The following is a 16,869-nucleotide window of genomic DNA, read 5'->3' as shown; positions in this document are numbered from 1 at the left end:
TGGAAGAATTTGTGGCGTACCTCTTGTTGATGGGCTTCTCGTGCTTCTCGTAGGGTTTGACGAACCACTTGCCGATGCGCACAAAGCTGCGGTTCATGAGGCAACGCTCCAGCAAGTTGTGGATGGCTTTGAACAGCAGAGTGCGACACTCGTAGGAGAGGCCGTTCTCCCACAGGTCGTCGTCCTCGGCTGGGAAAAGAGAAACACAAAAGAGCGGTGATTCTCACTTTACCCATTCGTAAGAAATCTCCAAGACAAGCAACGTTCGGCTTAAGAGCACAGAAAACAAACATGTTTGCTGATGTGACGAGCATGTAATATTGATCTACCTGTTTGAGATTAGGGGTGCACTGATCCACTTTTTTCATTTTTGATACCGATATCTGAAGTTTGATATCGGTCGATACATAAAAACAAAGCTGAATTGACTTGAAACATTTTTTTTTAAATCGACATAATACTTAATTACAAATGTATTTAATGACTCTTCACCAGTATAGCACACCTATAGTGTCACTGACACATCAAAAAGAATTACATAATTTAAGAAGTTGAACTACCATGCTTTCATTCTGTGCACAAAAAAGCTTTTATAAATATTTCTCACAAAATATTATGAATACAGAGTGTCGCTGTTTTCGTCTGTACTAACTGGGTCAAACGCCAGTGCCATATTGTGATGTAATCAGGGTAACTCAAACCGTAAACAACTAGGAGTACACAGAATCGGGGGAAGTTGTGAGGACTTCAGCAAAGATTTGAGCGATTTATCAGCAGTTTTGGAGGAAGAAGCATCTTTAATTCTGATTTAATTCAAATAATCAAATTACTTTAAAGTAACTGGTTCCAAGTCCTGCATTTAGTCCAACATATGAATATTCTGATCATGGCGATCAGTAACGAGCCGTCCAATTCCTTGTGTGTATATAATTTTTATATACACACACAAATTATACATATAGACACACAAATGCTCATCCCAAACTCTCATGGTATATAGATTTTGGTGGAATACAAAGAGAAGCAATAGGAGATAAGCATTTTCCAGCAGCAAAAACAAGTAAAACACATGCATATCTTGTCAAATCAAAAAAATCTAATCAAATTTTATTTGTATAGCACATTTCAGCAGCAAGGCATTTTAAAGTGCTTGTCCATTCATTTCATTCTTATGGCCCAATACGCCAATAAAAACAAAAAAACTAACTCCTGTAATATGTCGAGCGTGATGTTCAGGACACCATGAAAATAACGGCCCATTTCCTCAAATGCAAAACAGCGAGCCTGAACGCTGCCATTTACATGGCATCACAAGAAGACGCTATGTAAATGAGAGCAAAAGTGCTCAGTTAGTCTAAGAGAGGCTGGGTAGAAACCCTGCTGCTGAATCATTTTAAGCACCGAGGTCTCAATACAAGATGATTTAAGAAGGGCACAACATTTAAGGTTGAGTAGCAGTCTGCGTTTAGTTATGAGAACTGGAGTATCCAGAGCAAACCTAAGTGAATCAGTGATGCTGTACTTCAACCAACTGATGTAAAATGCTGCATAAGCAGTCTTCGTTTAAGCCCAGGTATTGTTCCCACACTAGTGCTGTTAAGCCATCTAACAGCAACATGCACAGAGCAAGATTACAGTTAAACTTGCACTTGTGCATTGTGTGAAGAAAGGAGAAGAAGAAGAAGAAAAAAAACAACAAACTACTACTATTTGGTACAACGGGCTAGAAAAGAAACAGCGAGCGCTTGCCTTGCTGCTTACAATAAAGAAGTGTGCCATTAGACCCGTATCAGTCTTGCTTTCTGAATCACATTCTGCGCTGGCCTGAATGCAGGTCTAATCTCATTAACAGCCACTGCTCACATCTTACAGCACTTAAGCTCCTTTCAGTCAAGTCTGCAGCAAACATCTCCCCGAGTGTGCCGTCTCCACATGAGCTCGGGCATAATAAGTACAGAGAGCGACGAGGAGGCACAAGATGGCCCAGAAGTGACTTCATCGGCTTCACTGAATGATTAAATGAACCCTCTGCCTGCTGATTAAATGTGACAATTGGATATATTTAGAAGGAACTAATATCTAAGAGTGTGGTTCAACTCAACTCCATCCAAAAATACTATATTTGTGCCAAAGAGAAATTAAGGCTGAATTCACACCAGATCTGCTCAGTCCGCTTTAACCGAACCATAGTTCATTTGAGGAGGTGTGAGTGTGTAGTCAAACTCTCATGCGGACCAGACCTAGGTCTCAATTTGGTTGAATGCAACTGTGAATGGAAGCGGACCGGAGACCGCTCCTAAAGCAGGAAAGGTAGCATAGCACAGGGCATTCTGGGTAAATACAACAAAAACAGTCTACCATCAGCGAGAGACAAGGCTCATGGTCTTTGTTGAAAGAGAAATCGTACAATTACTAAATTCTGACACCACTCCATTCTTGTTTACATGTTTGAAGATCAAGTCTTCATCGCCAGCAGCTGAAAATGCAGCAAATGTTGCAATTTTGGTCCTCAAATCAAACTGAGTCTGCTGGACCATCAAGTGTCATAACTCATCAAGAAAGCATCCCAGTCATCTGGGATGATGTTTTCCACAGAAACATATCCCGGATGACACCATCAGTTCCTGGAAAGCACTGCTAATCCAAAACATTAGCTTTTGTCGCACCTCTTTATATCTGTAAATGGCTGAAAGCCAGACAGAGAGACATTTGAGGTGGGGACAAGATTATGGGCAATTATGAATGGTGGAAGAAATGGTCTGGACTTCTACCTCCATTCTGCTCTTTGGTCTGGTTTACGCCTGTCGCAATGAGCAATTAATCAAATTATAATCAATGAACTCTCAAAAATTTCCAATCTGATGATTAATGCTTTTTCAAAGTCAATTTTATGTATTTTTTCTGTTGAGTGTGGTTTTTATTTCCATTTTGTCAATTGTTTTTGGTTGTGGTGTTTAATTTTGGATATTTAATGTCTTCCAGTTAAAGTATGGGTTGTTATTTACAAAATTAAAGTTTACTGGTCTGTGAGAGGGTGGCCTTGGATTATCATGCCATTATCAATATGTTATTTGAAAATGGTCTCAAAATAAAAATGTTATTGTTTATCACAATAATTAATGGGAAACCTCATCAATTCCTTTGGGATTTGGGGTTTAGGTCCTGTTTTAGACTTTAAGACGCTAATCAACCACTCCCATTTGTAAAAGCTATGCACGGTTGCCATGGTTACACATGTCCAAAAGTTTAAAAGCAAGTGCAAAAATCCTTCCAGCTGCACAGCATTTAAAACCAGAAGGAACAACTGTCCATTTCAGACTCTTCTGGACTACAATAAACTAAATTCTCTTCAGGCTCATATATAAACATGAAAAGCAGCAGAAATTTTGCAGCAGATAGTTTTATCAGGGTCAGGTGTGAAAATAAAACACCTGCAAAAATCACTGCAAGGACAAAAGGAAGGCAAGAAATAAAGCATAAAACACTGCACAGTGGTTTCTGGTGCCGCAGGGAGAGAAAAACAACAGCCAGGCTAGAAATTTTACTTTATCTTTTATGACAATTTCACCATATTTCCAAATCATCCAAACTGTTTAAACCTTGATAAGAAGAAATTAACTAAATCTATTTAATTAGAGAGATCGGATATTTCGTAAGGATAGCAGAATGAAAATAAAAACAGCTTTGCGTTTCAAAAAGAGCCATTTATCGCAACTCCACTAAAGCTCTTTATAACAGCTGTAACTCTGGTAGACTTGAAGTAGCCATAAAACTCTTACCAACTACCAAAGAGGAAAAAAGCAACCTCAGGCTGGCTGCCAACAAACAGAGAGGACTGGGGGGGAAGGGCTACGTGCACAGCCATTTCTGAGAGGACCCAAACTAATTTATCGGATGCAAGCGTATCATGAAGGATAAGATCTGGGAACACAGAAAAGTGGTGCAAAAGGCAGGGAAAGGGAAGGAAAACAGCAATTTCCTATTAAATATTTACAGCGCCGGCTAAATAACAACAGAATAAAGCCATTTACCTTTCAAGATATAGTGGAAATAAACAGAGCGTGCAGAGAGCTTGTGTTTTTCTTTTTTTCTTTTTTGAAACTAAGTCGGAGTTAAGTGATTTAGCAGCTGCTGCGGCCATCCTGAGACACAAGGCAGACAAGAGGGCAAAAAGTCAACAAGCAAAGAAAGTTCAACCCTCAAGGCACTCGTGATGCATTAGGAAGAGAAAAGGAAGAAAACGACGAGCCAGATTCTCAAATTTAAACAGACTCGGTGAGAGTGATAACGTCCACGTACTGGGGGAAATGGCTTGTGTCTAGGATGAGGAAGATATCAAACCGGCGTTTAAAACCTACAGCCTTGCTGCAGCGCTCCCCTCCCTTTGCCATAACCTGGCAGAAACCTCCCTACCCGCCCCTCCCTGCCAAGACCACATCTGCCTTTTCTGTGGCCCTCCCTGTCGCCTGTGACTCCTCAGTCCCTCCCTTCGGCAACAAGAAGCCCTAAAAAAAACTAAAAAAAACACACACACACACACAGAGGCGTCTGGTTTGCATCAAATGTTCCTAATGACCTGGTGTTCGCCGCGCGAGGCCCTCTGCGACGCTTGCCACTTCAGACAGACCTAAGTAATGCTGCAGTCCAGGGCGAGCTTTTGTTCTCTTGTAAACAAAACAACACTGATTAGAAAGGACAATATCTGTGTGAAGCTTCCCACAGAAGATGCAGGCGAATAAACCCAGACATCCGAGGGGAAGGGCGACTTGCAGTGGCAGAGGATGAGGTGGAGGCCCATTTTCCTTTTTTTTACATTTTTAATAGTTTCTGAAAAATCTCTGTCACGGTCTCCGCCTGATGATTGCGGGAAAGTTGCCTGGGGACATAAAAACGACCAAGTCGGAAAAAGAAAAAAAAACAACAACACACTTTTAAAGCTCGAATCCCTGAACATGTTTGTTGACCTTATTGCACTTGTCTGCACAAGTCCCCGAGCAACACCCATTAGTCTTCTTATGGAGGAAAAAAAAATAAAATAAAAACAGAACAGAAGTCTTAGCTGGCATTATCGTTAATCCACTTCAAAGCATCTAAACATGCGGCAGCTCATGAGGGTTGCCTAAATAGCTACTTAAGTTTTCGCTCCCATAAGTCGAAAAATTCATCTGTGTGAATGCACTGTTGCTTTAAGGGGGCAGGGGTGTCACTTAAGATGCCTGATGAGGCAGAGGTGACTTAATAAAGTTGTTTCTTACAAATGTTCCCATTTCAAATTTCCACACTTCTTGCGGTTGGCTTTTACAACAGCATTAATAACAGTAATAATCAATTTTATTTATATTGCCCTTTTTATATCAAATTGAGATATTAAAGGGCAAATTCACAATCGGACCCACCAATTGCAGGGCGAACTCGTTCCGCCTTAGCCTCATATTATGATACTTGACTACAAACATGTTTGAGTTACAGTTCAAATCTGTTATACAGTGAACCCTCGCTATATCGCGGTTCACCTTTCGCGGTCTCGCTGCTTTGCGGTCTCACTGCTTCGTGGATTTGCATTGTGCATTGTGTTCTGCATTCTGATTGGCTAAACAGTCTCTCCGCTTCATCTCTACCTGTGTGTCAACAACGTTGCGGTTTAATATGTACACGTACGTAAAACAGCTTGCCAAATTTAACATAATCGATGGTGGCATGTCGGTTTATAAGACTCTTTTTGCCCAGAAGAAAAAAGAGCGACAACAACTACCAATAACTATGTTCTTCTCTAAAAAAAAAAAAAAAACACACCTTCACCGCGGGCTTTAGAAGAAAAAAACGCGACAGAGCGGAGTCAGGCGGAGCAGTGAAATGCAGGTGAATCACTATTTGTCCAACTGCACTTTGTATTTTTTTTTCATAACCATTTTTTCCCGTTCTATTCTAATAACTCGGGTCGCTGTGGGGCGGCGCTGATCTCCGCAATTTGAAGCCTTCACTTCGTATTGAAGTTATTATTATTTATTTATTATTTTTAATTATTTTTCAGTATAGTAGTTATTTGTAAAAAAAAAAAAAAAGAAAAACATTTATACAGTACTTTTATTTGTTAAAAAAATGCTTGGCCCTGTAAAAAAAGGTTTTGTTCTTTGTTTTAAATGTATTATGGAGTATTTCATTGTATAATTGTTAAAAAAAATAAAGGTTCCTACTTAGCGGATTTCGCTTATCCCGTAACCCCCGCGAAAAACGAGGGATCACTGTATTCAGAAAATCCTGGGCTGGTTATCCAACATTAGATAGAAGAAATGTGGTAACGCTAATTGACGGGGTGTTCATAAGACTGACATTACACTGTCATAAACATGACATGACATCTGTCATGAACAAGTCTTCATGAATGTTTGACTGTTGTCATGAAGCGTCATTCGATAAATAATTACCATTTTAATGCAAATATGAATTGAAAGTTGCATTAAAAGTATTAACTTAACATTATTTGGCAAATAAATACATTTTTATGCAAAGTTGCATTATAATTTACATTAAAAGTCAATTAAAAGAGTCAACTTTGCATTAACAGTGTCATTATTTACCGAATGACATTCATGACAACAGTCGTAAACATTCATGAAGGTGTTGTTTATGACAGTGTAATGTCAGTCTTATGCACACCCCTTCAAATGAAGTGTTACCAAAAATACTAACTCACTGTTTCAACAGTGAGTTGTTTCCATTTATTCGCTTAAATGGAAACAAGGGGTGCACCGATTGCAGTTTTCAGACCCATCGACGATTACCGATCTTTAAAATGCCTCACCTGACGGTTCTGATTTTGCCTATAATGGCTTTTTTTATGTCTGACATGTTGCTAAATATGGCAAGAAAGTCGCTGAGTTGATAACAGTGACTAGTGTACTACTGTTAGCTGTAAACATGCAGACATAACCTGGCGGGTGGGTCTGTCAGGCTGATATTTAGACCTTTGCTGAGGCAGATAAGATCGGTGATAAGATTAGTTGAACCTGCAAGTATCAGCTGATCACAGATCTCCCTAAATTAAGGAAATCAGGGGCCGATTTATTGTACGACGCTAATGAAAACATGTTGAAATGTCAATGTTTTGTGTGTCCGATTGTGAGTGTACCATCTCAAATAAACCTTTCCGTTCACTTTAAAACTCACAACTAAGAGGACATGAAGGCTAAAAGAAACAGCAGTGAAATGAGCGTGTTTAGCTGTCAGCAACTCAAAACCAAAGTGGTTGATAAGTGGGACAAAAAGCTTCAAGTCGTGATGCAGCAAATGAAAGATATGGGCCATCTTCTAAATATAATTACAACATAAAAGACCATTTTTCACAAGTTCTGATTTTTATCATGCACTAGTTGGAAAAAAAAAAAGTCTAGACAGTTTAAGTTTTTTCATGCCTAATAATGCATCTATCATCTAACACGCTTATTCTTGAAGGATTGCCAGGAGGCTTTGTTGATATTTCCCCCCCAAAGCAGTATTTTATTGTGGGTTCCATTTTGTTTATTAAACATCGTGGAAATCAAGCACAATGCAGAAAGTGCTAGGTGTGGCTTAAAAATATTACCTTTAGTTTTTTCACAACAGATCTGATTTCTGGTTTCAATCCATTTTTTTCTGGCTTTCTTTTCTAAATACAAAATTATACATGATGGGAAATATTTTCAAGAAGTGGCTTTTATTTCAATCATCCCTTCTCTGAGTTATACGGAGGAGTATAAAGGCCAGATAACGAGAATTTACTTAATTATGAGAATATGGTCATAATAGTAGCAGAATAAAGGTGCAATTCTTACCAGAATATAGAGAACATCCTAAAATTACAAGAAAAAAACTTGTTTTAATGACATAACAGCTTTGGTAGAGTCAAGATCTGATGTGACCAGTTCAGTCAATGTGTTTTTTCTTCAAAACAGACTCATCTATTAAAGCTTTATTCTCATTATTCAACTTTATTGTCATATGGTTTTATTATTCCTAATTTAAAATAAATAAATAAAAATCTTACCCAGGCCCCAATATTCTGTCCCACAGTTGACCTGAATTCAAAGTCAAAATAAATAAATGCTGGAAAACGCACTTGTCAAACAAGATGGAGACCCTGCGAGTGCTGACATCTCTTTGAACTATGGACGCGCAAGGACAGCAATGGTGAAAAAATAAATCACAATTCTCCAAAATTGAATCGTGAAAAACCAAAAGTTTGATTAATGGATAAAATAAATGTACTTCCCATCCTACTGTATGGTTTTGGACAAATATCCAGATGTAAATCAAACACTTGAAGAAAGTACTGCCTGTTACGCAACCTGGAGTCTCATCTGTTGTCACTGGTTTCTTTAAAACTACAGTAATAAGATATTTCCAAATTTAGAAAGTTTGTACGCAACAACTCAAAGCTGGAATCCTTTTGAAATGTTAGCGAAAAGATTAAAAAAGTTATGTTAATTCTCAACCAATCACACTAAAGAAATGCATTGAACTCCATAGAAATATAATTCAATATGCACAGACGCAAAGAAAGGGTACGTAGATTTCAAACCTGCAGTGCTGATCGCTTAAGATCCTGGTTTGCTTACACATCTGAGAGCGTGCATGTGGTAGAGAGGGTGGGGAATGGTGGGAAGCGGGCAGCGTAGGGGCTGAACGATGAGCAACCTCATTTAGACAAAGATTTATGGGCTCAGGTGAAGCTTGGGACACTTTCACGTCTCTGCCTCCTATGAAGCCAACCCAGATGAGCTGACCTTTATAAGAGTGCTTAGAAGAAGCACGGCAGCGCCATAAAGAACGTTCATGTCTCCGGGACGGAAAAACTGCTACCTCTGCCGTGCCCTTACAGAACATGCATTCAAAATATTTTAAGTGGTTTGTTTTTGTCTGGACCAATGAATCCTTTCAACTTAAGGAGGGTGGGAAAGGACAGGTGTCTTTCTCTAAAAGTTGCTCATCTGTGTTTACGCAATTAGAGCAGCAGTCAGTCATTAAACAGAAAGATTAATGGCTTATGATCAATGGTGCTCAGGGGAACTGAACCCAGGCTGGCCAAGAGGCACTCTCCTTCCCTCCAGTTCTTCCTTATCTGCAAGGAAAGAGAGGGAGCACTCAATAAAAAGTCTCCATTACTAATTAAAGAATATTTCTTCAGCAGAGATGAGGAGGGGGGAAAAAATGCTGGACTACACCCACGGGCCAGGACGGTACGCATGGCCGAGTCTCTGCGCTATGTCAGCCAAAGGAGATCCATCAGAGAGAGACCAGGAGAAAGAGATGGAGATTGAGCAGGAGGAAAAGAGGAAAGCACAGGGTGGTTTCACAGGGCAGGAGATTAGCCCTGGAAAATTGATCCCCAAGCACAAAAGCCATTGGCCACTTTTTTCCCTCCTAGGAGCCGGGCCCGGGTTTATCAACTCATCAATCTCGGCCGTTACGCGCCGGAGTTTCGAAGATGTCTGGAACGAGCGGAGAGGAAGCAGCGCCGCTCCAGAGCTAAGGTTAACCAAGTGTGTCTAATTGTTCTTTGATGCACATCCTCTCAGCCTGGCAAGCCCCATGGATGGGACACACACAAGCCTCCCGATTAATGCTTCTGGACACACTTTGTTCATGCTGACGGCTGGGCGATGTGTAGAGAATGTCATCTTTCTGCCCGACTTTCACAGGTTGTCCAAGTCGATAACGCTTGGGAATTCCAAAGAGCGAGTGGCATTTCTCCTTCCTGAATCCTTGCCTGGGGTTGTGGGGAGTGTTGGCATTCGTTGGACTCTGGCGCTTATGTATTACATCATCTCATGACTGGGTCGTCGTGGTGTGTGTCACTGCTTCTGCGACTGCTCGAGGAGGCAGCATATGTCGTGGCAATCTGTGTGACAGGACTACAGGTGCCGAGTCGGGCCTTTACAAACCAGATGCGGTGATGTTTCAACTAACATTTACCACAGTATAAAAAAACTTGTACAGTTCCAAATTTCAAAAGTCATACACTTCTGAAAATAAATAAATAAATACACACACACATATATGTATAATATGTATCAGAAAATTTCTAGAAAATGTCTCGACTTTTGGAGCTCAGAAATTTCCTTGGTTTATGGCGGAAATTTACACCCTCTTTTTCTATGTACAGTGGCCCTAATACGCCGTCGTACCTTTCAGCTGATGGAAGTCCTTCCCCTCAAACACATCTCTTGTTCTACAATTACAGCCGTCGGTGGGGAAGCAGCTTCTTTTTAACATGTTCGGCGTTTGAGTGGAGACGTGAAAACACATCTGCCACTTTGAGCAACAGGACCGCTGAGCATGCATGAACAGAAGATCATAAAAGTGAGCAGAGAGGTTTACCAGTGTGTTTGTTGCCAAAGAAGCTTCCTTGTCAAGTATTCCTTCCACAAATGCAGTCCTTTAAGGGCACTTATGAAACAAGCCGTTACAGAGGCACAAGAGGGTTGGAATGGCTGGTGAAAATTGTGTAAAATGCCTGTATTTCTTTGCAGGAATAACAACTCACTTTGAAATTTTTGGAAAATTCATAATTTGAGTATATTCACTGAATGAGGAAAAAATTCGGAAGGACTCAAAAGAAACACTTTGGATGAGGTAATAACATTGTGACATGATATAAAGCTCAAAAACGTCGATTTTAGAGAGAATCTGTTCTGCATGCACAGGCGGTCGATGAGGACGACAATTATTTCAGGGGAAGATTTTCACAGACAAAATTATTATTCTTTTTGCTACAACTAAGTATTTCTCTATCAACCATGTTTCATTGATTAAACTTGGTTATTTACAGGAATTGATGACATGTGCCCAACAAAGAACAAAAAACAAACAAACAAAAAAAAATACAATAGAGCTCCAAAACGTTTTTGGAAATGATTTGCCTGTTTTTTTTAATCATGGCAATTATGTTCTTTTTATCTTTGGCTCGACAATGACTTACAGATTCTTTATTGACAAAAATTAAACTAGTTTACTTGCTTCAATTAAGTCTAAGAAATAAAAATATCAAATGTATTCAGAAATTTAATTTTTCCTCTTAATTTCATTGCCTTAGTGTGATCTCAATGTGACAATTTTGGCCCTCGTAGCAAACCCCCCCCCCAAAAAAAACAGCTTGGGGATTAGGCACTTAACCGAACCTGCTGAGGGATCACAGACTACAAGATTTATGAGACAAATTAAAGTGAATTGAGAACATTTCAAAATTATGCAATGAAGATATTATTGTTACAGTAAAGCAAATGGGCCTCTATACAGCAGGGGTCTCAGGGATAGAGTGGATAATTAACAGGACAACTTAAACATCGGAGCAGTCTAAAATCTTAAGTGTAAATTTAAAAAAAGCTTCAGCTGAATGTATTTTAAAAAGACTTCAACGTTTATTGAAGTGCTCAATAAACGTTTCACTATTTGACAAAGAATTATTTCATAAAATAGAATTTTTTTTTTTTTGCCATGTAACAAAAGGAACTAAACTTCCTACTTTTTGATGTGAACTGCAATAGAAGATGACATTATTTTAAGCCTGGGATGGCAACAAACTGGGACATGTCAGTGTATGCTCACATTTGCTGTCGGCAAACATCTGCATTCTTGAAGCAAAGCTTCAGATATTTTTTTTCTGCTGCAGTGAAAGCAGTTCAATAATTTTCTGCTGAAACATCATCAAAGAACAGAAAGAAGAAAAAAAAGAAAGAGAAAAATCAGGCTGACCTGGAAGAAAGTGAAACTTTCAGTCAACATGCCCTGCACAGACTACTGAAATATGCCCTTTGGAACTAGATGTTCCGCCCTGAGGTGCAAGACAGAGCCCCTTTTATTTCACCCTTGATTCAAATGCACAGAGGAAAGTCATGACACAAATAAAAAAAGGGGGGGGAGGGGAAAGAGAACTTGTGAACTTCGTTAAGTCACAAAATCTACACATAATCCAGAGACCACTGACAAAAAGATAATAACCAATTACAGACGATACAAAAAAAAGTTTAAATAGAGCTGCCATCATCAGCTTCTATCCCCTTCCATCAACGCATGGATCTCAAACAATGTTCATCAACCTAGTGGAGGAGACAGTCAGACCCATCCCCCACTTCTTCTTTAGCAATCCCAGGAGATTGTCTGTAGCGCCCAGCAATGAATACATTTGGGGACTCCGGTGACCAGAGTAGAGATGGCGCGGCAATAAAATGTTACAGGCAGCAGATGACTGCCTCTTCCCTTTGACCTTCCCTGTTACGTCCAATCATTTCTCAGTCTTACTAAAAAAAAGAAGAAGAAAAAAAAGAGAGCATACATTTTGTCTTCGACTCATTGCGGAGATGAGAACATCGCTTGTATTTGTTGCAAACTGTACAGTGGTTGATTCACAGTGAAGAGAAAATTTGTGTATCGTAAAAAAAAAGGAGGGGGGAAAAAGGCGGCTATTTATCTTTCATGTCGGATGCCTATGGTCAGAAGAAGGATTGGAGAGATCATTTGCATGAGAATGCATGCCTATGCTGAACTGGTAAGATGGGGGAGGCAAGTTGTTTAATTCAGCAACAGCGCTCGCTTGTTGGGGATAATTCCTGTGCATGGCCAGGGGAAGATTAGAATTGGTTTTCTCGTAGTGTCGGAGCGAGCAGGGCGGGTCGTCCGGCAGCGTAAGAAGAAGAGGGAGCTCTGTGGTTTGTTCCTCGCACTGTTCCATCAATGGTGATTAAGAGCCAGACGTTAAAAGATCCCTCAAGTTTTCCGCCCTTCGCTGCTCCTAGCTCTGCGGCTCCCTCCTTCTCCCTCCTCGTCTCCCCCGGAGAGCGGGGATTACTGACACACTGGTACGCACAAATGGCACTTGCTCAAAATTAAAAGACTTTCACAGGCTGCTAATCTAATGAGGGTGGAAGAGGGTGGCGGGGAACGAGCAAGCGCCATTTCAGACGCCCAAAATAATAAGAAGAAGAAGGAGGAAAAAAAATGGGACAAGAGTGGATTTTCATGTTTACTGCTAACACTGCCCGAAACGGTAAAAAGAAGCTGCAAAACACAAGAGAAAGTTCCAGAATTCCTGGGAGGTAAAGAAGAAAGTCAAAATTAAAATAAAAAAAAAAAAAGCCATGGAGCAAGTGGTGAAATGTGTGAGACAGCAGGAAGACATTTCACATCCTAACAAAGTTTAAAGATAATTTATCAACCTGGATCTCTTCAGGCAAAGCATTTTGGGACAATCCGTCCATAAACTCCTTCTAATCTCTAATACAAAATGCAAGAAACTGTAAAGGTTCAATATTGGTATTCTAGAATATTTGTTAAAACTTGTCCAACTGCAGAGCGGTGTAACACTGACTGCTCTGTGCCACCCCATCTGGCCCCAATATCAATAAATAATGGCAGATGATGGCAGTAAAGCTCCTTAAGGCTCATGAACTTAAGGTGGTAATAAATACATTAATAATTATTTAACAAGCTAACAAATAACAAGAAATCCAAGATACTTACCCTCGTCTATTGAACTGAACAAAACTGCTGCCAGTCTTCAATGGATTTTGTAGGAATTAAAGTGAGTATTTGCAACATCTACTAGTAGCTAACATTGCTAGCATTAGCTGCTGGGCAGGTAATCAGATAAGGTCTCATTAATGGAGTCATTCCATTAATGAGAACAAAAACGTGTATTATAACAAGTCTTTCTTGTCCAGTTATAAGACACATTGTGCTCGTTTCACATTCACCAGCTTCTGCTTGTTAGCTAGTTAGTGAGCACAAATCTGATGTTAATTTAATTTTAAACCCGGTAATGCTAAGTAAGGCTGCTAAATATATAAAAATATCTGTACGCAGCATCACCGTCACAATAAAACCACTTGGACAGCAATAAATATAAGCTGATTACATGCAGTTAAGTACTGCACCGTCACTCTCTCTCTATACCACTGATATATTTGGTGATACTTGTTGTTTAATGTAGCAGAAAATGTTTTAGGAAGGCATCTAAATGTTCTGGTGAAGTCATTAAGAAACCAAACAAAGCTGGTTTCTTTAATTAAAACAGCAGATGAAGTCAGACGCAACTTTTTCAATGTAGCTCAGTTATTAAGGAGAAAATAACAAAGCTCATATTTTCCCCCCTCGTATCTGGACAGACAACTTAATATCTGTAGTCTTTCCAGATACTAGGCACTTTAACGCCCGCAAGTATTTGATTATTTATCTAAAGCAGGGGTGTCTAAAGTGCGGTCCGGGGGCTATTTGCGGCTCATGGATCGATTTTGTGCGGCCCACGACTCCAATTCAACATAATGCTTACTGCCTCCCATAGCACATGTGTTTGATGCAGACTGAAACTTTTTATTTTTAACCAGGGCAAAATTATTACAGAAATTAACATTTTACTTCAGAAATGTTGGCTACTGCACACAGTATTCAATACTCAGGCTTTTTGTATTCTCTTGTGAGGACTCCATATATCCAGCACACTTTGACGCATCTAAATCTGCTTTTAATGAATTTATTAAACTTGGCTATACAATTTAATACAAAAGTAGCCTAATTCTTGTTTTTACTGCTCAAAATTGACAAAACAAAATATTATTTTCAGTGGAGAGCTTTAGAGATTCACAAATTGGGCCCTCTTTTTTAGATGCAAACCTGCAAAACCTTTTTAAAGTTTTGAATCAACAACAATTTACACATCACTTGCCAATATAAACATATTTTTAAAAAATAGGAGTGGTTTACTCATATTAAAAAAACAATGCAACTTAGTTTATTGTCAAGTATGTTTGAAAAAGGAGTCTATTTTGTTTCTTTTTCTGTCAATCTTTTGGCCCACAAGTCACTTTAAAATGTCTATTTTGGCCCATTTGACAAAACGTTTGGATCTAATCTAAAGTTAGATTGTTCATCGTCACAGAGAAAAAAAGATTTAATAAAGATCCTAAAGATTTGATCTATAGTCACGAGGAAAGAAAGTAGTACACCATCCATATTGGATCGACTTAATCTAAAATATTGAGACATGTATTAAGACATGGTAAAAAACACACAGGGCTCCCAATGCAAAGCATTCCAGATGTTGCTCAAAGAAAACACTGCGTTGAAAGTCAGACCAGCGGTCAATTATCTATTTTCTATCAACAGAACACTCGAGATACATTTCTCCTTTCCAGCGCTTGTGGAAAGCACAGCAGCATCTCCAGCAACCTACAAATTAAGATGCTCCATAACACATCCTCCTGCTTGAAATGAAGCCCACTCCATCAGAGGGGCCCGAGCCAACCGCTTTAGGTTATTACCAGCACCGGTTAGGCTTGAATGAGTCGCCCATCGTAGCCTTCAGCTCCCAATCCGAGAGTCCACTTCAGGCACAAAGTCTCATAATGAAGGGGGGGGAGTAGAAAAGGGACCGCAGACAAGCTGTGTGTGGCTCAGGAAGCAAACTTTCATCTACATGGCAGAAAATGTGCATGAAGACAGCTTTCCCCCCCCCCAAACACCACCACCAATCTTCCACATCTCATGCTGCTCTTAGAAGGAAAAAAAAGGAGAAAGCAGAGAGCAGAGAGTGGATGCGTCGGCCTCGTTTCTGCATGGCTGCCTGTGCTGAACTGTACTTCTCCCTCAAGTAATGATTGCCCACCTATTCCTCTTCTGAAGAGCTGCAGCGCCTGGCTCTACTTCTGCTGCCATTGCGCCAAGCTAGAATGCAGAGTGCTGATTTGTCCGGAAGATTTGTCGCGAGCATGCGGGCGAAACGGCACGGCATGTCGCCCGGTGTCTGCGAGGAACCCGAAAGGCCCTGCAGATGTTGGCACCGGCAGCCGGGTCAGCTGGATTATCAGTCAGCTGATTGGGTAAAGGCGGTATTAGATTACACGGATAACAACACTTCCTTATTGCTCTTACTTACAGGGCGTCTGACCTGACAATCACCCTCTCGAATCATTTTATTCTTTTTTATGGCGCAATCGATAACAAATCTTGCCATCATGTTCAAGTGTTTCCTTTATAAAAGCTCTGAGCACCAAACTTTCTCTTTTTATCTTTTACAGCCATCATTCATTTGCAGGCGTATAACCTTGGCTGAATCTACGAACGGTTCACAGGTAAGAAAGTGAATTTTCTTGTCATACTTTTTTCTTTCCTTGTTCTTGCAGCAGCGGAGTAAATTATTTCCTTTTTTTTCTTCTTCCCCCCTAAACTACCCGATTTCATCAACCTCCATTATTGAGAAACTGCAGCCACCTTGAGCATCGCTCTGTAAGCCTCTATAAAAGCGAAGGGGACCGGTCTCCTCTTACCTGCGAGCTCGTGGTGAATCAGATCGGCGAAGTTGGGGTCGTCCCCCCACCAGAAGAGCCACAGCTCCCTCCAGCCCTGTCGCTGGCTGCGCCGCCACACGCTCAACACGTCGGCCTTAAGGCAGCGGCTGAAACTGCACAGGATGGGGTCCTCCTCCGTCACCGGGAAGAGGATGGGGGCAGAGGTGGGACCCTGCCACACGAACTTCTTCCATTTGATCCCCGTCAAGTCAGCCTGCAACCGAGGGGAGAGAGGGAGGACAGTGAGGGGAGGATTCGCTGGTGTACAATTCAGCACCTTTTGGGGGAGAGGCGAGAAATGAAGTGTACTGAGCAGTTTTTACAAAAAAATAATATTGTTTCTCTTTGATGGGGGAGCAATTCCTATGAGTAAATGTGATTATTGCTGTGAAAAAAAGAGGGAAAAACTAAAGGAAATGGTTCTTAAAGGGCCTTGCAACATTTGTTAGAAAATTTGTTATTGTTATATGTCACGGTAACAAATTTTGGCTGGAAGATACATGGACTCAGTAATTATTGCGATGAACGATTATATCGTCATTTTCACAACAAT

At 40.3% G+C, this 16,869-nt stretch overlaps 1 protein-coding gene across 1 annotated transcript in view; it reads right to left on the bottom strand.

The window, feature by feature from the left end:
• The window catches only part of med13a (mediator complex subunit 13a), a 95,578-nt gene that overhangs the window by 60,777 nt on the left and 17,932 nt on the right, over positions 1 to 16,869 (bottom strand). The window contains exons 2-3 of the mRNA XM_028031326.1: positions 16,296 to 16,530; positions 21 to 189 (exon numbers count right to left, since the gene is read on the bottom strand). Of these exons, the coding sequence (XP_027887127.1) occupies positions 21 to 189; positions 16,296 to 16,530 (404 nt within the window). The remainder of the gene's footprint in view (positions 1 to 20; positions 190 to 16,295; positions 16,531 to 16,869) is intronic.

Source organism: Xiphophorus couchianus, chromosome 11 (assembly GCF_001444195.1).
Source record: "Xiphophorus couchianus chromosome 11, X_couchianus-1.0, whole genome shotgun sequence".
Classification (NCBI taxonomy): Eukaryota; Metazoa; Chordata; class Actinopteri; order Cyprinodontiformes; family Poeciliidae; genus Xiphophorus; species Xiphophorus couchianus.
This window is presented reverse-complemented; position numbering and strand designations above follow the sequence as displayed.